The 19519-nt window shown below is 49.2% G+C and overlaps 3 protein-coding genes across 14 annotated transcripts in view; 2 read left to right on the plus strand and 1 right to left on the minus strand.

Annotated features, from left to right (window-relative positions):
- ZMYM3 (zinc finger MYM-type containing 3) overlaps positions 1-1198 on the minus strand; it is a 32647-nt gene extending 31449 nt beyond the window's left edge. Inside the window, exon 1 of one of the 5 annotated variants that reach the window (XM_064427028.1) lies at positions 1076-1198. The gene's annotated coding sequence lies outside the window, so the exon portion shown is untranslated. Of the gene's footprint in view, positions 1-427; positions 445-474; positions 670-1075 lie in introns of those variants that run through there. The other 4 variants (XM_064427027.1, XM_064427025.1, XM_064427030.1 and 1 more) reach the window with 4 other exon arrangements.
- LOC135304179 (basic proline-rich protein-like) lies at positions 25-2208 on the plus strand. Its single transcript, XM_064426383.1, has 3 exons — positions 25-354; positions 512-1153; positions 1219-2208. The coding sequence occupies exons 1-3, from the start codon at positions 25-27 to the stop codon at positions 2206-2208; spliced, it is 1962 nt and encodes a 653-aa protein (XP_064282453.1).
- On the plus strand, positions 1021-15731 carry NONO (non-POU domain containing octamer binding). Of its 8 annotated transcripts, none has more exons than XM_064427031.1 (11): positions 1021-1153; positions 2532-2700; positions 5218-5438; positions 6426-6727; positions 8630-8725; positions 9607-9803; positions 10652-10736; positions 11782-11884; positions 13042-13084; positions 13403-13512; positions 14708-15731. In XM_064427031.1, exons 2-11 carry the CDS (start codon positions 2541-2543, stop codon positions 14843-14845), a joined length of 1455 nt encoding a protein of 484 aa, XP_064283101.1. In that variant the 5' UTR covers positions 1021-1153; positions 2532-2540; the 3' UTR covers positions 14846-15731. The 8 variants fall into 8 exon arrangements, with proteins under 8 accessions (XP_064283101.1, XP_064283102.1, XP_064283103.1 ...); XM_064427032.1 differs by having other exon boundaries at positions 1023-1153; positions 5245-5438; XM_064427033.1 differs by having other exon boundaries at positions 1023-1153; positions 2532-2655.
- The last annotated feature ends 3788 nt before the right edge of the window (positions 15732-19519 follow it).

A 19519-nucleotide genomic window follows, 5' to 3' on the forward strand; every position in this document is an offset into this window, starting at 1 on the left:
GCCAGGCAAGTGCGTTCCCCAGCCATGCCGGGAGGGGTGCAGAGACCACCGCCTCCCCCGCACTGCAGAGCGAGTGGCACTGGAATCTCCATTGGACCGGAGCTGGAAGGGGTGGGGATCAGGCTGGGGCTCCCCATCCACCCCGAGGGAGCCCACAGCCCAGATCCCCCAAAAGGGGCGAGGGTCGCACAGCGCCCCCCCCCCCCCCCGGACCCGCCGCAGGGCGCCCCCAAGCGGCCGCCACGGGAAGGGGGCGAGCAGCACCGGCCACGCCCCCTCGTGGGGGTAGACCACGCCCCCTCCCGCCAGGCGCGCACCCCCCCCCCCCGGGGGGCTCACACCCCCCCCACCCTGGTACCGCGCCGCACGCGCCCGCCCCGCCCCCTCTTTGCGGGGCCCCAAGACCGGCCCATGGCCCCATCCGCACCTCCCGGGACACCGCCGGGGCACGCCCGCCGCCGCCACCGCTCGTACCTGGCTCTCCCGGTGCTGCGCCGCCCGCTCTAACCAGAACCCGGATTCGGGTCGCGGCCCCTTTAAATGGAGGCGCCGCTCGGAGCCCTCAACGCGCTGCAAGCCGACGGGGGGGCGGCGGCGGCGCCCTATTGGCTGTGCGGAGCGAGGGACGCGCTCTGATAGGCCGCGGTGCGGCCGGGGCTCGCGAGACTTGCTCACCAGCGGCTGCCGCGGAAACGCGGAGCGGAGCCCCGAGCGCGGGAGCGGCGCCACAGCCCGGATCGCCACGGGCGCCTGGAAAACCTGGGGCGGATCCACCCGGCGGAGCGGGTCCGGGCGGGCGGGCAGCACGGAGCCGGGCGCGGGCGACGGCCGCGGTCTGGCGGGGCACGGCGGGGTGCGGGGGTGGAGCACGGCGGGGGTCGCGGGCCTGAACGGGGCGCCCCGGTTCCCGCCGGTGCCCACGCGGCCACCCGCAAAGCGCGGAGCGGATCGCACGGAATGGGCTCGCCACCCCGCTCCCCGCCCCCCCCTTAACCCTCTCGCTGCCGCCTCTCCCGGCCCCAGCCCCGCTGCCGTCCCGGGGCGTCCGGTCCGGCCGCACCGCCACGGCCTCTACCTGCCCGCGGGGGGACCCACCCGGCCGAGCCCGGGCGCCGCCACCGCCTCCCCGAAGCCGGAGCGTCTCCCCGGGGCGGTGAGTGACAGCGCGGCCGGGCGGGGCTTCCGCGGGGGCCCGGGACGCGGCACCGCCCCCGGGAGGGACCGCCCGGGCCGGCGCCCCCCATTCCCGGCACCGCCTCCCCCGGGATCCCCTCCCGTGCCGCGCTCCCGCCGCACCGCGCGGAGCCCGGCACGGTGCGCTTCCCCAGCCGTGACAGCGCCCACCCGGCCTCGCCGCCCGCGGCGCCCCTTCCCGCTCCCTCCGTGCCCCCCGCCTCCCCGGGGGTCTCCTGCCGGCGGGACCCGGGCCCCTCCTCTCAGCGGGGCGGCATCCAGCTCTCGGCCGCGCGCTCCACCGGGGGCTCTGCCATCGCTCCCGCCCCCGGGACCCCGCGGCTGAGCGTGGGCCGGGAGCGGGGCACAGCCGGGAGCGGGCGCTCCGCGGGGGCTGTGAGCCCCGGGGTCACCGCGCCCGGCAGCGCGCTGGCCGCGGGCGCGGCACCTGCCCCGCTGAGGCTTTATTGCAAGGCGGCGGAACGAAACCCGCCCGAGGCACGATGCGAGCGCGCTGCCAGGGGCCGGAGCCGCCTCCCCGCAGCGACGGGCACGGCGTCCGGACGACGCGGGGGAGCGCGCGGCTGGACGCGGCCAGCAGCGGGCACGGGGATGGACTGTGTCTGGAGGAGAGCGGACCGGCACAGGGCGGCCCCGCGGCGCTGCCCGGCCCCGGTGCCCGCAGGCCGGGGCGGAGGGGCCGAGCCGGGCCCGCCCCGGGGCCATCCCGGGGGCGCGGCGGGGCGGCACGCGCTCGGCACCGCCGCTGGCCCTTTAAAAGCGCGCGGCCCCCGCGCGCCCCGCACCGCGCCTGCGCGCCGCGCGCGGGGCGGCTCGCGGCGCTCCCTTTGTCCCCCGCTCGCCTCTCACCCAAGCTTGGTGCCCGCCGCCGTGATTGGCAGCGCGCGCTGCCGCGCCGTTGACCAATGGGGTCCGCGCACGGCCAGCAGGTCCCGCCCCCTTACGGCGGCCGCTGTGAGTGACGGCGGGCTTGGCCAGTTAGCGGCGCGGCGGCGGGCGCCAGGTGGCCAATAGGAGCTCAGGGAGAGGGGCGCCGTGTTAGGCTGCGCGAGTTCCGGCCGCGCGCTCTCCTCTCAGGGCCGCCGCGGTCCCGGTGCCCGTGTCCGTCCCGGTGTCTGTGTCCGGGGCCGGTGCCTGTCCCGGTGTCCGTGTCCCTGTCCGGTGTTGCCGCCAGGTGAGGTCGCGGGGGCGGCAGGGTCGCGGCCCGGCCCCACTCCGTGGCCGCCGGGGCCCGGCGCGGCCTGCGCGGCCCGCCCCGCCCCTGCACGCGGGGCCGGCGGGAGCCGCCCGGGACCGAGCTCGGGGCCCCTTCCCGACCGCGCTTGTGTTGCTTTTAGGTGGGGAAGATGCAGGGCAACAAGGGGTTCAACATGGAGAAGCAGAACCACGCTCCGCGCAAGCAGCACCAGCAGCACCCGCCGCCGTCCATCCCCGCGAACGGGCAGCAGGCCAACAGCCAGAGTGAGTCCCGGGCCCGCCGCGGGGGCCCGCCCGGCCCCGCTCTGGGTAGGCGCTGAGCGACCGCTCCGGTGCCGCGGGAAACCTCGCGTTAGCTGCGGCCCTCGGGGCTGCAACAGGTCCCGGCAGGAACAAAAGGAGCCCGGTTTTCCCAGTTAAAACGATAAATCCTTAGATTCCCGAGCGGGCTGCGGCATCTCCTGCTGTATCAGGTTTTTTCCCCCTGTTGGAAGCTGCGGTTTTAATTGCGCCTGGGTTGTGTTTGTGGGTTTTCTTTTGGTTTTGCTCAGTCCGCTCGGAGGTACACGCGACTCCTGTGGCGTTTGTTCGTAAGTTTTTTGTGCTCGTGAGTTTCTTGCGTTCCCAAAACCAGGGCAGGCGATATAGAGGTTGTGTCTTTGTCTCAAAATCGCAGGAAAAGATCGCTCACAGTTTGAAAGTCAGTGCGTTCTTGTCAGTGTCTCTGTGAGCGTCGCGAGTATAACAAGCTCTGTGTTCATTGTCTGGGTCCTGTTTTTTCCCCGGGCATAGCAGATGGCTTCTCAGTACAGGTTTTCTTTGGACACTAGAAACTTCAGAAGCTTAATTGCTGGAGCAGTTACTAGATTTTACAGGAGGAAGGCTCGGTGGAGATTATGTTGTAGTGAGATCGTTGTTGCAGCGATCTGCAGGCACCTCTTAAGACTGATTATTTTATTTTTTTTTATAACGAGGAGCCAGGAGATGCCCCGCTTTACCGAGCATTCAGTACCAGTTGCTGAAAGCCGTTCTGCTGCCGCGGGTGTCCCGGTGTTCTGGGCAGTGTGGAGCGGTGCTTGTGGGCTGGGGCAGAAGGCGTTAATGCCTCGGGGGCCTGAACTGATCTAACCTGATGGTGCAGAACTGGCGAGACATCTCCGTTAGCATTTTGGGATAGGGAAAGAGTGCTTTAGTTTTATTAGATGTGGATTTTTTTTTTTAAGTTTCGACACTTTGGCGGTCGAATACAAAAACGTACAGAAGTCACCTGTGCACTTTGTGTGATTCCTCCGAGTGGAGTTTTTTTGTGTCAAGGATACTGGGCTGGTAAAAATCCAGCGTGTTTTTGTCAAGTGGTGGAGTTTATCAGTTCCCAGACAATAACACACAAGAGTGGCAGAGCAGCCGGTTCCAGTCAGGTTGGAAACAATAACAGTACAGCTGTACTGTGGAATTCCCACAGGAATCAGCTCGTACTGAGTGAGTGGCTGTGTCTCACTGCTTTGCATGGATCTCCTGAGGCAGAACAGTGGTACTCTGTGTTCCCCTGAGTGTAACTCTGTTCCAATTACCTCGTGTTGTATCCACAGCCCTTGCAATTGGTCCCCAAATACTCATGGTAGTGCTGTGAACAAGGCAAAATGTTTCACTCCTGCACCTTTGCTGTGTGAGGTGGATAAGTTACTCTCACTGCCCTTCTGTGGGCACACTCTCAGTCTGGTTATTTAGTGCTGGCCACGGAGGTGTGCTCACTCCTATCAGAGGGTTGTCCTTGCATTGTCTTTGCATGGACAGTCTTTCTCATTTAGTGCCCTGCTCTGTAACTGGAATCAAGCCATTGATGTTCACAGTTTATTTCATGTGTGTGACCATGGCTCGTGTCCTCTGCAAAGCCAAGGAGTTGCTTTCTGTTTCCTGTGTAGTGAAATTCCATGTGTGTTTAAGAAAATGGGGGACAGGGTGATAAAGTGATGCTAAATCCACCCCTGTGTCTGGCACATAACAAAGCTTTCAGGATCATGCTGGGCTCTTGCTGAATTAAGGGTTAAAGATTGTATATGCCTGTGGGGATTTGAGAATGTTACTGTTTGTGTTTATTTCTCTTGGATAGCTCAGAAAATATTTTAACCTTGGACTTGATCTCAGAGGTCTTTTCCAACTTTAAAAATCCCTTCTAGGAGAACTTACTGAATAGTGATTTTTTTATTATAATTAATCCTGTAATTTTTCTGAGGGCTCACCTATATGGCAGGGGTTTTTTTTTAATTTTGGGTTGGTATTTGTCCCCACTATTTTAATTATTCCAGCCTTCTCTTCAGCTTGGAAACCCATATTCCGGAACCCATCTCATAGAATATTATCTGTCTGAACAAAATTTCCTCTTATTTTAGTATGTTTTTAAGCTATCTGGAGTTGTTTTGGTGTGTTTTTGAGTAAAAGTCTATTTTCTGGCTAAAGTTTGGCTTTTCTGTAATTATTCGTGTCATAATAGCAAAATTCTGTGTTGTGACTGCAGTTGATTTTTTTTTGTGGGCCATTTGCCTTGACCAGATATCAAAAAGTTTGAGTGAAATATCTGATGTTATTTCAAGTTGCTGTGTGTTGTTTTCTCCAGTTCTAGACTGTCATTCACTTGTGTTAATGAGTGCTGAGGTTCAGTTTTCTTTAAAAAAAGCTGTGGGGCCATTCTAAAATAAAACCCCCTCTTTGCTGGAGAGATGGCTGGAGAGGTTTAAGAGCAAAATGAGTGGGTGTGTTGCCTGTATTATCCTGTGTCTCTGTGGTCACTGTGATGAAACCTAATAAAATTTATCCCCCCAACTGTAGAGCAGCTGTGTACCTTATTCCCCTCAGATGAAGGCCTGACCATTGACCTGAAGAATTTCCGGAAACCCGGTGAAAAGACCTTCACCCAAAGAAGCCGCCTCTTTGTGGGGAATCTGCCCCCAGATATTACAGAGGAAGAGATGAGAAAGTTGTTTGAGAAGTATGGCAAGGCAGGGGAAGTCTTCATACACAAGGACAAAGGCTTTGGTTTTATCAGGCTGGTGAGTGACTTGGCACTTTGGGGAGGTTTGTGGTGATGGCTCACAGTGGAGCAGTGTTGCTAATTGAAAGTAGTACATGATCTCATGTCTTGCTGATTACACCTGCTGATGATCTCAGTAACCTGGAGTATGGGATTAGCTTCCAAGTGATGTCTAGGGCTTGCTATTAAGAGAGATGTGAATTTAGGCAACTTGTGGCAGGAGTTATGAGAGATCTGATAAATTTATTCTGAAATCAGCTGGTAGAAAGCAGGAAAAAAAAAACCACATGAATGTGATGCTGTTATAGACAAAGTGAACTTTTTCTATTTCTGGAATATGGAATTCCTATGGGCATAGTTTGTCATGCAGCATTTCTCGTGTGATGAATGCTCTTGGGCTAGGGGATCTCTAGATGATCACGTTGAAGTGTGTCTGAAGGGGAAGTAGCCACCACCATAGAGTGGTTCTCAGGTTTCTGTGGCTCATGCACCACCTTTGTGGAAGCCCTGAGGTGAGTGGATGAGGTTCCCACACCCATATCTGGGCCACTTTCATGTAGTGCAGCTGCTTGGTAGGTACTTAGATGAGTGGAAAGGTGTGAAAGTGGCATAGAAGGTCGTTCTCAGATTGCCATACTGTCAGCATTTACTTATCAGACTGGGTTAATAGTTGAATCTGTTGGTTTTTTTTAATGTGTTTGTTTTTTTAAAAAAGGTGCTTTTTAGCCTTAATATAATATGTCATAATGAAAATTTCATTGTTTGCTTAGTTCACACTAGCTGTTGCACTAAACTTAGGTATTTGTTATATATTTCTCACCCTCCCCACCCCCAAACTCTGCCTGTTCAGTCATTCATGGTGAGGAATAGCTGTGCTTCTTGGCACACTTCTTACCAAGCTGCAGGAGAATAATTTCTTTCTCTCAGAAGTACTTGTGGAGAAATAAGCTTGTGCTTAATCCCATGCCTTACTGGGAGCTTTAATGCAGGCTGTTTTTATCTGCAGGAAACTCGCACTCTGGCAGAGATTGCCAAGGTGGAACTGGACAACATGCCTCTGCGTGGGAAGCAGCTCCGCGTGCGCTTCGCCTGCCACAGCGCCTCGCTGACAGTCAGGAACCTGCCTCAGTTTGTGTCCAACGAGCTCCTGGAGGAAGCCTTCTCGGTGTTTGGCCAGGTGGAAAGGGCTGTGGTTATTGTGGATGACAGAGGACGATCCTCTGGCAAAGGCATTGTGGAGTTCTCAGGGAAGCCTGCTGCTAGGAAAGCGCTGGATAGATGTAGTGATGGGTCTTTCCTGCTGACTACGTAAGTGTGCGTGGGGAGAGGTTGGGTGGCATGGGCTGGTGAATGCTGGGACAGATGGGGCACAAATTGTGTGCTAGGGGATTGGCCTGGGGAGAATTTTATTTAGCTTGTTCCAACAAGAGACAGTCTGTGCTGAAGCTCAGGTCTGAAAACTTTCTTCAGGGAAGCTGCTAATGGGGTAAGTGCATAAAACTTCCCAATAGACTTCTCCATAAAACAACCTTAGGGCAATTAAAGCAGCCTTTAAGAGCAGGACCTGTTTCAGAGACCATCCATATAACTTGTTTGGAAATAAAGTGCAAGTGTGTTAATTGTACACTCTGGGTCACTAAAGGGGAGAGTCTTGGGATGGGATTCCACGGGGTGGAAAGCCACTATGGGCATGGATTTGTTGGAGAGGCTGCTCAGATTGGATTGTTTGGAGTTTTCACCATTGTAAATGGTTTTCCCTGTGCTTGAATGTAATAAGGCAGAAAAACATGTTCTCATAATTATGTGAACTTGCTCAAGCAAATGACCAATTCCAGTTGCATTCCACAAAGCAGCTTGTTGCTCTGTTAAGAGGGAGCCATTTCTGATCTCTTGGAAAAAATTACTCTGTTTTGTATTATGCTCCTAGAATTTGTGACTAGAACACTTCCTGAAATGGAGCTATAATGCTCATTTTTAAAGTAGTCTTTTCAAGTTTTATGCTTCTCACCTCCTGTGGATCTGCAGTGGCACAGCTGTACACAAGCACATTCCGTTTCAAAAAGCAGGTTTTGCTTATTTCTTTTTAATACCTGTTTTTCTCCCTGATGCTTTTTATTTAATACCTGTTTTTCTCCTTGATGCTTCTATAACCAGCAGAGTGAGTAGTGTTTACAGGAGGATTACTGTTAGGGAGCTTTTGCCGAGTCAGAAGTCTATACCTGAAAGAACCATGAAAACAGATTTTTAAAAGTAATCATGCAAAACTAATCACTATCAATGCATAACTAAGGTTAACATTAAGTCTCTTTATAGTTATCAGTACATTAGGTTCTGGTATCTAAGACCACAAATAAGTCTATTGTTCCTTTCTAGTTCTGGTTTGGTTTTGATTAAACTTGTTCTGGTATGTCCTAGTTCAAGACAGGAAAGCTAGATAAACTGTTTGAAATCTGTTGATGTTAAAAAATAAGATTATTAGTGAAAGTGCATTATGGATCTTCAGCTGAGGAAATGGATTTTAGCCTTCCATATCCTGCCTTCCTGCTGGAGCCTGGGCACCCATTGCCACTTGGCACAGGATCACCTCTCTTCATTTCCCCAGCCCTGGCACATGGGACTGAGGAGCTCATGGGAAGCTGGGGTGCTGTGTTGTGCTGAGGATGGGCAGTGTCAGAGCTGTGTGGAGAGCTGATTCAGAGACCAGGTCAATATTCTGCAAGCAGAAGCCAGGAAGACAGAAGCACATCTGCAGTGTCTGTTGTGAAGTGCACCAGTGGATTCCCTGGGGGGTGGAAATTCAGACAAGGGCCCAGTGGACCTTCCTAGAGCACTGTTGCCAAGCAACAATAGCACTTGGTGGCCTCACCAGGAGAGGATGACTGGATGGTACAGCCTGCAGCCTCCAGTGGGGAGTGGTCTAGTGACTCTGCTTTAGACAGCCATAAAAAGGCAGATGGACTTGTGCCACTCTAGAGACAAGACTTCATGCTGAGTAGATCCTGCTGGAGCATGTCAGGATTCCAGTTAAGCTGTTAATTTGAAGCAAGTAACTGAAAGTATTACTCTTCCAGTACAATTTTGGTTTGCATTAAACAAATATTTTGACTTACAGTTATACTTCTATTCTAGAAAAAAAGTTTAAGTTGTGCTTTCCACAACTGCAAGCTTGTTCTTGAATTTTCGTGAAGGCATCTCACTTTTTCTTTACAGATTCCCTCGCCCTGTCACTGTGGAGCCCATGGATCAGTATGATGATGAGGAGGGTCTACCAGAGAAACTAGTCATCAAAAACCAGCAATATCACAAGTATGTGCCTGGCATGCAGCAGGAGAGGAGAGTGCCTGTGCTAGTGTCTCATTCTTAGAAGGGTGGCTTCTCAGTGTTCATCAGGTCCTCCTTTTTTTTCCATAAATATGACCTGACTTTGAAAGGAGAGTGCATTTACTCTTCTTTTGCCATGATTGGCTGAAAGAAAACTGATTTTTGGAATCCACACTGCTGGATAAGACTGGCAGCCTTCACATGTTTTGTATAAGTCCATTTCAGTTGTTGGAATAAAAAAATTAGGTCAATTTGAGATAACATAGATGACATGAGATTCCCTGGGACGTATTACAGAAAGGCTTTGTAGGAAACATTTGAACCCACAGTAAAAATTTAAAGAATTATGTGACTAGCATTAGGAGAGTGTAGAGCTATCCAGGTAGAAGACTTAAAAAAAAGGTATAAGTCTTAGAAGGCTTCCCAGTATGGGTAAGAATCCTGTGATCTGAGCAGTTGGCATTAGCAAACCATGTGAGCTCATGAATTTTTCAAGTAAGGAAGATGAGAGCTTCAGGAGGCGGAATTAGGAATAGTCCTGTTCTACAGGTGCAGAGTGAAAATAACATGCACATTTGGGCAGTGTTTGTTTCTGTCCATAAACTGTGCAGCAGAGCAAAGGCTGTTGCTTTCAAGGGTATTTCTGAATCTCTACCCAGAATCTCTTGGTGTCTTATGAAAGCAGTGTCATTGCTTGTTATGGAGGAGGACAGTTTCTGTGCAGGAATAAGATGATGCCTGAGGAGCAAACTGGTGTCTCGGGCACGGTTAACTGGGGTCTGCTATTGCATTTGACACACAAATGGAGTTTTCTTGCTTCCTCCTTGCTCTCCTGAAGCATTCACCAGCTCTTCATTGTTTGACAGGGAGCGTGAGCAGCCTCCTCGGTTTGCACAGCCTGGCAGCTTTGAATATGAGTATGCCATGCGTTGGAAGGCTTTGATAGAGATGGAGAAGCAGCAGCAGGAACAAGTCGATCGCAACATCAAGGAAGCTCGAGAGAAGCTGGAAATGGAAATGGAAGCAGCTCGCCATGAGCACCAAGTGATGCTCATGAGGCAAGGTATCAGATAAATAAACACAGGGTGGGAGCAGGGCCCTGCACTGTCTACAAGGGGGTGGCTCAGTAGACTGGCTGGAGGCCACTGAAGGGAAGCTGTGGTGGTTGCTTCTCTTGTAACCAAGCATGGTGGCAGCAAATAAATGGAATTATTTAATATTTTATTAAATTATTCATTTTCCATTTAATATAAATGGAATTATTATATATTATTAATGGTAGCATTGCTTAGGTGGAAAAGATCAGCAAGTCCAACCATTAACCTCCTTTCAGGCACTTGTAGAGCAGTTGAGTCTCCTCAAGCCTTCTTTTCTCCATGCTGAGCCCCTTTCCCAGTTCCTCAGCTGCTCCTCATGAGTCTTGTGTTCCAGACCCTTCCCCAGCTCTGTTCCCTTCTGTGGATATGCTCCAGCCCCTCAGGGTCTTTCTTGTCCTGAGGGGCCCAGATCTGGGCACAGGATTTGAGGAGTGGCTCAGCAGGGCCCATCAGGGGACAGTCACTGTCCTGGTCCTGCTGGCCACCCCATGGCTGGGACAGGCCAGGTGCCAGTGGCCTCTTGCCCACCTGGGCACACCTGGCTCCTGCTGAGCTGCTGCTGAGCAGCACCCCCAGGGCCTTTCCCTCCAGGCACTTTCCAGCCCCTCTGCCCAGCTGGAGCTGCAGGGGGTTGCTGTGACCCAGGACAGGACCTGGCACTGAGTCTTGTTAGACCTAACATGGGGAGATGCTACTGTATTGGTAAAGGCTCTGTTACCCTTTTCTCTTCTATGTTATAGTTCTACTTCAGGAATTCATAAGAGGTGGCATGGGAGATGAGTCTGATTGTGATTTTTACTGTTGTCTTACCCAGATTTAATGAGGCGCCAGGAGGAGCTGAGGAGAATGGAGGAGTTGCATAACCAAGAAGTACAAAAACGTAAACAGTTGGAACTCAGGTAAGGGGGAGGTTGTAAAATGCTGTGAATCCAGAGCAGAATAAAACATCTCTTCACTGCACCTAATTGTTCATTGTGACAATTTAATTACTACCACAAGTGTGCCTGTTACTTTGGGCTTTTTTTGTTCATCGGGAAGAGTGTACACTTGGTTTAAGATGGAACAGTTAGGAGTTTCTTCCATTGATTAGTATGTGCTTCTTCACGTTTCTCTGTCTCAGTTAAGCTCCTTTATGAGGCAGCTAGAAAAATCAGAATTTCTCCTATGGTTTAGTGCCTTCCAGTGCTGCAGATTGGGAAATCCCATTCCAGCATCTCTGTTTTCATTTGAGGGTAACTTGATCTCAGATTTCTCTCTCCATTGTAGCACTTCCTTGTCTTGGGGTTGTTTTGAGAAGCTCCAGGAAGATTACCAGACTATTTGTAACAGAAAGGGCCTGACAGAGAGCTGTCAGGCTTGATGCATGATATTGCACGTAGTCAGCATGCATTTGGGAGCTGCTGTGTACGTAGGGTTGGAAAATACTTCTAAGATCATGAGTTCAGCTGTAATTCTAACAGTGCCAAGCCCACCAAGGCCCCAAGCACCACATCTACACATCCTTTAAATCCTTCTAGGGATGGTGACTCCACCACTTTCTGGGCAGCCTGTGCCAATGCTTTGTAACTGTTTTGGTGAAGAAATTTTCCCTGATGTCAAATCTGAATTTTCCCTAGTGTGACTTGAGGCCATTTCCTCTTGTCCTGTCACTTGTTACCTGGGAGAAGAGACTGACTCCCACCTGGCTCCACCTCCTGTCAGGCAGCTGTAGGGAGTGATAATGTCCCACTTGAGCCTCTTTCTTCAGGCTGAGTCTCTCCAGCTCCTTCAGCTGCTCCTCATGAGACACACACACAAGTGGTTTTTTCTTTTTTCAAATGAGCTCTCAAAACTGAAAGTTTGCAGTGTAAAGTTTCCAATGAAGATCCATGAGGCAGCACTGCAACACAGTGATACAGATGGTTGGTGCTTGTTGTGCTGAGCATCCTTGGACTTTCTTTACAGGCAAGAGGAAGAGCGCAGGCGCCGTGAGGAGGAAATGAGAAGGCAGCAGGAGGAGATGATGAGACGCCAGCAGGAAGGCTTTAAAGGGAATTTTGCTGATGCGGTACGAGTGCTCCTACCTTTCCATTACATCTGTGCACTCACAGGTTTTCCCTTCCACAGCACAGCTTTCTGTCAATTTTCATCTTGGTTGGAGGACTGTACATCAGTAGTGCATTCTGCCCTAAATTGACTCCCTCCAATCTTAATACAGTTCAGCTGGGAAATTGTAAATCTCCCCGTTCTGTTCCACTGCTCTTCATGTAGGACCCTCTGTAGCTGTCTTGCTGTTCAGAAAAAATGTAGGCTGACTAATTCTATTCTAACAACAACACACACACTGTCCTGAAGCACTGCAGCAGAAGGCTGTTATGATTATGACTGGCAATATCCCTAGCTTGCAGTCTGTCTTAGTCACAATAAAATGATCCCAACCGAAGGCATTGCTGCAGGCATGGTATATGCTTGTACTTAAAAGTCAGTTGGTCAAGTATTTTTTTGTAGTGTAACTTGGTGGTAACCTGCCTTTTAATAACAGTATCTGTAGTTCTGTAGAAAAATGCCTTGCAATTTGTTTCCAGTCCCAGCCACCTTGTTGTGGAGGCAGCTGTAGGGCTGTTCAGGTGGTGCAGTGGCATTGGTGCAGCTGGGGGTAAGTGTTCAATGCTTGCTAGTGCAGCTTGGCCCCTAGGCAAAACAGCTAAATATGTGTCAAACTGAAGTGCCCCTGGTTTTGCAGTGGGAGAAATCCATGATAGGTGTTTCTGATGCTTGGTTAATAAAAGAGAAATTGAGCTCACTAAATGGTATTTTAATGCAAGTGACCCAGTATTATGTCTTTATGTAAGCTTGCATTCTTTTCAACAGGAAAAGCTTCTTAGCTATGCTGAGGGAGTAGCAAAACTAATTCTATCTAATGTGTTACTACTGCTCAGCACATCTTTCCATCAAGATGTCTTTGTTAAAGTCTGCATGGCAGCTTTGCTGCTGGATGTTTTATTATAATTCTGAAAAACAACCTTTTATAATGAGATATTTAAAATAAGACATATTCATTCAGCAGCTATCATATGAAGGTTGCTCCTGCCTTTATTTGAAATGTACCCTGGGAATTACTTTTCTACACATTGTTCAGTAGTAAATCCTCAGAACTCTTTTAGTTTGTATAATTACATTTTTAAAAGCCTGATTATCAGTTGAAATGAGTGTCTGTCTTTCCAGAGGGAGCCACCAGACATGCGAATGGGACAGATGGGTATGGGAGGTAAGAGTATGCTTTGTTCCTGTGCATGTTAATTTCCTTACAAAATCTACCCTTTTTAGTGATCTCATTTTATTGGCTTCTTATTTAGAAACTTGGTCAAAGTAGTCTCCCAGGCTAGTAAGAGGAAGTATTCATGTGACAAGAAACACAACATGCTGTAAAGCAAGATCAACTGGTCTTGACCTGGTAGTGCAAAGCTGGTTAATAGACTGGACTCTGTCCCTGTGTGGGACAATGTTTTGTGGCTCTGGGGTGATGAGCAGACTCCAGTCCCTGTGTGTGTGTGTGCCAGGACTATTCCTCAGTTTTCTTTTCCAGGTACCATTGGCATGAACAATAGAGGAGCTATGGGTGGTACCAGTGTCCCAGCTCCTGCACCTCCTGCTGCTGGTCCTGGAGCTATGATCCCTGATGGAGCCATGGGAATGGTAGTGTATCTCCATCTGCTTTTTGTGCACACCTCTAAAATGCATATTATGTTGTTTCCAGTATGAAGCACTAGATGCTAAAGTTGAAGCTTATTTGTCCACCCAGATCTGTTGCTTCACTCCTGCTAAAATCTTTAGAAGTTAATCTTGCCTTGGTGCTAGCTGATAATTTTTAGGAGATTGAGCCAAGTCTAATGGCTTAATTTACTTCCAAGAGAGCTAGTGCTAAAATGCTTGTTAGAAAGATCTTACCAGTAATATGTGGTTGTTTTTAAATGACCTAATGGGAAGCACTTTGTTAAATTGAGAGTTTTTTGAGAGTAGATTGTTGTAGGCATAAAGCCAAGCTTTCAGGAGTGTTCTGTTCATGACCAGAAAAGGGTTGTCTCCTGTTCTCATATGCCAGAATGAGTTCAGCTAATTTGCTTAGGAGGTCAAAAGCTAAGAATCAGTGGTGTTCATGCTTATTTGTTTGACTTTTTAAAATTTTCATATTTGATTTAGTTTTAAACTTTACTGCAGGGTTTTGCAATAGACCCTGGCTTTTGTGGCATTTGTCATTCCTCTCTGTCACACAGAGGATTGGCACTCCCACAGAGTCAGCACTTCCAGTCACCAGCAGAAAGAGCAGCAGCAGTCATAGTAAAGTTTGTTCTGAAAGTTCATCTTCCTTCAGTGGTTTTTATGAACTGGTCCAATAAACAGTTTTCCTGCAAACATTCCTACTCAGACTTCTTGCTCTGTCATGACTGCTCTGACACAGATTTATTTTTTTTATCATAAAGAAAGTTTTATTTGTCTAAAAACTTCTGTACCTAAGTGGTAGGGACAGCAAAGCAGCGAGTTTAAGGGAATGTGCATTACACAGGGAAATGAAGGGGGCAGATGAAGCCAGGAGTAGAAAGGGAAGGGGAGTTCAGACCCTCACCTGCTGCACAGCAGGGCTCTGGGCTGTGGGGTGGTGCCTCAGTCCCAGAATGCAGGAGTGTGGGAAGGGAGCTTTGTTCTGCAGTGGTCCAGTGGTGCAGGTTTGGGACTGGGGTATGTTTTTGGTGGGGTGAAGGTTTGCAGTGAGGTCAGCTGGAATTGTGGAATCCTGGTAGAATTGGAATCAATCAGCTCAAACTGCTTTTAACTGCCCTTTGTTCTTCCTTGTTTTTCTTCCTGCCTCTTGTGCTCTCGTCCCGGTTCCCAGACTCCACCACCACCTCCAGACCGCTTTGGCCAGGGTGGAGCCATGGAAGGCCTTGGAGCCATGGGAGGGAACCCGCCTGCCTTCAACAGAGGAAACCCAGGGGGGGATTTTGGCCCTAACAAGCGTCGCAGATACTAACAGGATTAAGCTAGGCCCTGTACACGCCCCAGAGAAAGAGATCTTGGCAGGCCACACAGGGTTCATGCAGCCTGGGGGGAGGGGGGATGTTTTACAGATAGTTCATTGGGGCCTGTTTTGGTAAAGCCACTCTAGGACAAGGGGAGTGCAGTCTGACTGGTAAAGGTTTTAGAAAATTTCATGTGGTGCATTCCTAATTTCAAAGTGAAAAAATGAATTCTGGGAGGCTGCCGTGGTTCAGTAACAGTAAAATCTTGCAAGGACCCTAATGCCTTGACCATTCCAGGTTTCCTATTTGCAGCTGAAATCATGAGACTAAATGAGGTAAAATTTCAGTACGTCTTGGCATTTTTTTAGTGTAGTGTACCTTGCTTAAGAGCACAGGGGAGTCTCTGGAGAACCAGGGCAGCATTTGCAGCTCCCATGATTTTGTAAATTTATATAGCTCCAAATGATACGTCATGTAGTGAGTTGGAGGAGGTTTTGTTTGTTTCTTTTTCATTTTTTTCCCCTCCTAACTTGTTAGTTACTCTTTTTACCTGGACCATTTGTTTCTTTGAAGTAGTTGACAGTCGTGCAGCCTGAAGGGCTGGGAGGTTCTTGTTTGGATGGATTTTTTTGATAACGTGTTGTATCTCTTTATTTTTACTGGTAGTAAAGTACAATCTATTGGATAAAGATACTGTATCTCATGCTGAAGATTTAACTGAAACAAATGTTTGTATAATCCTAACCTTGCCTGTCCTTTGTGTAGAAGTACTACAAGATTTTTCATTTAGTGTAAACTGTTTGAACACAAACTGTAATTGTCCCACTAAAAAAGTTTGAGTTTGTCTGAGGAATGTTACAGGAATGCATTATTAAAGTGGATTTTAAGCCTTTTTTATCTGGTGTCTTGTTTCTTCTGTTTTTTTAGTACTAATGTCTACATGTGGATTGAATTTAATGAAGCTTCAGGTTATGGTGTGAAAGTTGTTCTTGCATAGCTCTGTAAAGAGGGTGTTCAACCCCTGAGGATTTTCTAGCAGTTTTCCTTGTCACAGAACAAGTTTTATTTGTGGGTTGGAATGTGACCTTCAACTTCAGCAGGTTAGAATGCAGAAGGGGAGCTGCTGACATTCCTGGGCTGTGTCTGCTGTGGTTGCAGGGAGCTGGGATCCAACACTTGTCTGTGTGTCACCTGGAGCTCAATTCCTGTCTCAGTGCAGAGTACAGAGTTGTCTGTCTGTGCTGCAGCTGCCTGTGGCTGGGACCTTCCAGAACTCCTGCTCTGGGATAGGAAGGAGAGGACTCACTGGTGGCAACAGTAATGCTTTATCTGGTGTAATACTTGAGGGACTCTGTAGGGACAGGAGCCTTCTGTTCTCACACTGAGTCTCTAGAGTTGAGACTGCCAAGGGGGAAGCTTAGGTGGGAAAGGGTGGAGGGAGGAAGCTTTGTAGCCTAAAAGCACAAGAAGTTGCTTTGAAAAATTGTGAAATCATGGGAAAGATAAAAACATTTTAAGATAGCTAGTTTTGCCACAGCAAGAACCTTAAATTAGGGTTTGGTCCTCTTTAAGTACAGGGGAAGATGAAATAATTTCTCTGGAGCCTTGTTTAATTTACCCCTTTCTTTGGATGGCTTTTAGTTAACCTGGAATGAGATAAGATGTATGGAAAGGAGGCTGTAGCCAATGCTCTTTCTTTTTCTTAATTTGTTTTCCACATTTGAAAGCATCAGCAGCTGGTTTGCTGAGATGATATGGTATCTAATGGTGGTTATCAGCTTGATTGTGAAGCATGAAGAGTTTGGTGATGTTTTTCATCTGTCTCATCTGCTAGAACAGCTCACTGTTGCAAAATCTCAAGTGAGAATGCTCATTAGCTTTTCTGTTGCCCTGTGGAAGATGGGTCTGTTCTTGCAGCTTGTGTCTGGAATGAGGCTGGCAGACATTGACTAGTGCCGTGGCTGTTGGGCAAGTACATTGTTTAATTCTGAAGTGTGAAATATGAGGAGAGGAAGCCACAAAGTTAATCCAGGTATCTGAATTACCTCCTTCACCTGCCAGTTGCTCAGCTGGCTTGTGTGTTACTGAGCAGCCCAAGGAGAAATTGCTGTCCTAGTGAAGCAGCAGAGCTCAGATGTTCAGCATCACTCTGCTGCTGAGCAGTCCTGAGCAAGTATAAGATAAGGATGGCTCTGGTTGCTGCCTTTCCCTGGGAGAAAAGGGTGTGTAAAATCATAGGGAAGGAGGAATTTAGCACTGTTCAAAGCCCATCTAACAAGATTTCAGATGTCTAAATTAAAGATCCAGTGGCAGCAATCAAAGAACTAAATTCTGGTATGGATCCCAAAGGTAACTATTCTTAATTTGCTTTAAAGGAGGCGACTGAAAACCTGTGACTAAGGAAATGGTAAAGCAAACCTTTACTAAGGTTTTCAGAGGCATGTCAGGGACAGGCTGACTGCAGTGCAGAAGCATTTACAGCTGGGCACAGGAGCAAGCAGGGCTGCCTCACCCCAGAGCAGTTCCTGCTCTGCTGGAGCACTTTGGGGTTTGGTGCTGCTTGCACTGCCTGGTTCAGCTAATGAGTGCATCCCCTGGGGCTGGGCTGTTCACAGCACTGCTGTGCTGAGGCTCAGCCACTGCAGGAGGGAATGCTCCCCTCTGCATGCCTTTCCAGAGCGCTGGCTATTATGGAATTGCAGACTGATGAAATATTTTTAATCTTTTGAGGATAAACCATTGCCTTTTGCTGTCATATTTGATCAGCTGGTTTAAAATGCAGCTCTCCAGTATCAGTTTGTATCACACCAAGGATTGATGAGCAATTTGGTTTTACCATTTTGCTCTTAACTTTAAACCCCCATTGTTTGTGGACTTCAGAATTTACAACTTGTGCAGCTTCCTCTTCAGCAGAAGTGAGTGCATTTGCAAGAATCAAAGATAAATGAAAAATCCAGCTGGTATGTGGATAATTTTGTCATACCAAAGCAGTAGACAAACATTTCTTTTTTTTTTTCCTGGCATGGTGCCTCTCACTAGCAGCTCTAATTTATCACAGAAAGCTGCAAGTGATGGAATGTGCTGAACTACTTCTCCAGTGAGCTACCTTTGGGGGCTGAAAGAAGGAAAATGTGATTTTCTATGGCCTTGCTGAAAGGAGCCATCATTCTCTCTTCTCTTGGTCGTGACTTGGGTACCTAGTGCCAGATGTAAGAAAAAAAAAGAAAACAAGGAGCTCAGCCAGGCACAACACTGGTTTGGGGGCACTTTGCCTCACTTCAGTTTGGCCACTCTGCTCTAAATAAGCTCACAGTGACCTCACTATAAAGGCAACTGGACCCTCAAAAGGAAAAGTGCTAAAACACCACACTTGGTGCCAGTTCAGGGTATTTCAGCCAGCAGATTTTGATTCAGGATGGCAGCTAATGATATAAAATTGAGTCTTAGGAATAGACTGAACTCTTCCTTTTGGACTGGTTCCAACTGAGGACTGAAGTGCACTTTTTGATGAGGAATATTGCATGTGCCTTCAGAGTGAGCACACAGTGAATCAACTCCTAAAGGAGTAATTCAGCTCCAAAGAATCACCTCTGGAGCAAGACACTGGCTGAACTACAGGGAGAAAATCCTTATCAGCTGGGTAGCTGGTTCTAGTGAGTTGTAATTCTCCAGTGAGACTGAGGTGTTGCAGCATTAGAAATTCCAGACTTTCTAGATTCCAGACTGCAGAAAAGCAGTGGTCTTGAGTGGAGAGGTTGCCCATACCTCCATTCCTGGTAGTTTTCTGGTCTTCTTCAAACCTGTTCTGAGCTGTTGAGTACAAGCAGTGCAGACCCCTTGGACAGGTGGTACATAACTCCTTAGCAGTGCTATCTGAAGAATGGCCCACAGAATTGCTCAACACATGCTCTTTTGAGAAATATTTTATTGCCCAAATAAATAAGACATTAATCCTGCCTGCTGCACACATAGCAGTAATATGTTTTTCAGGGATATCCCTTCACCTAACAGGCCTTTTGTATGGAGGAATTACTCTGTGCTTTAGAAATGCAGTGTCTTGCTGCTACCCTGGCTCCACATCAGGGCATCCTGAATGACTGAAGGGTCAGGGGTGAGCTGGCTTTTTTCCCTGGAGGTATCCAGCATGCTCTCCCCAGGACCTTGCAGGGCTGTTTTACACTGACCCTGACTGTTCAAGGGCAAACACATTCAGCTGGGTTTGAGAATAATTTTTTCTGGGTTTTTTTGATCTGTGTATGTGGAATTAAGTGTACATAAAGCAAACAGGCTCTATTTTTAATTGGCAGCTGGGAGCTCGATTCCTGTCTCAGGTGCAGAGCTCAGAGTTGCCCCAGCCCCCCAGGGTACCTGCTGTTGATCTCTGAGATGTGTCAGCCACATCAGCCTGGTGGTGTTTCCTCTGAGGTGTGCAGGGTAACCTGAGCTCCACATTCTCACTGGCACAGGGTTGGTGACAGCTGCAGCCTTGCTGACAGCTCGTGGAAAGAACAGGGAGATCTGAAACCCTATAGCTCTGCTCAGCCCCCAGGATGGCAAACTCCCTGTCACAGGCCTCTGCCCAGCTCCCTGGGTCCCCAGTGATCTTTGTCACCGAAGCAGTGGCTCTGGATGCCAGCAGGATTTTTTTACCCACCCTTGGGACTGTGGGGTCAGTTGTGACCTGG

This window comes from Passer domesticus, chromosome 7 (assembly GCF_036417665.1).
Source record: "Passer domesticus isolate bPasDom1 chromosome 7, bPasDom1.hap1, whole genome shotgun sequence".
In the NCBI taxonomy this organism is placed as follows: Eukaryota; Metazoa; Chordata; class Aves; order Passeriformes; family Passeridae; genus Passer; species Passer domesticus.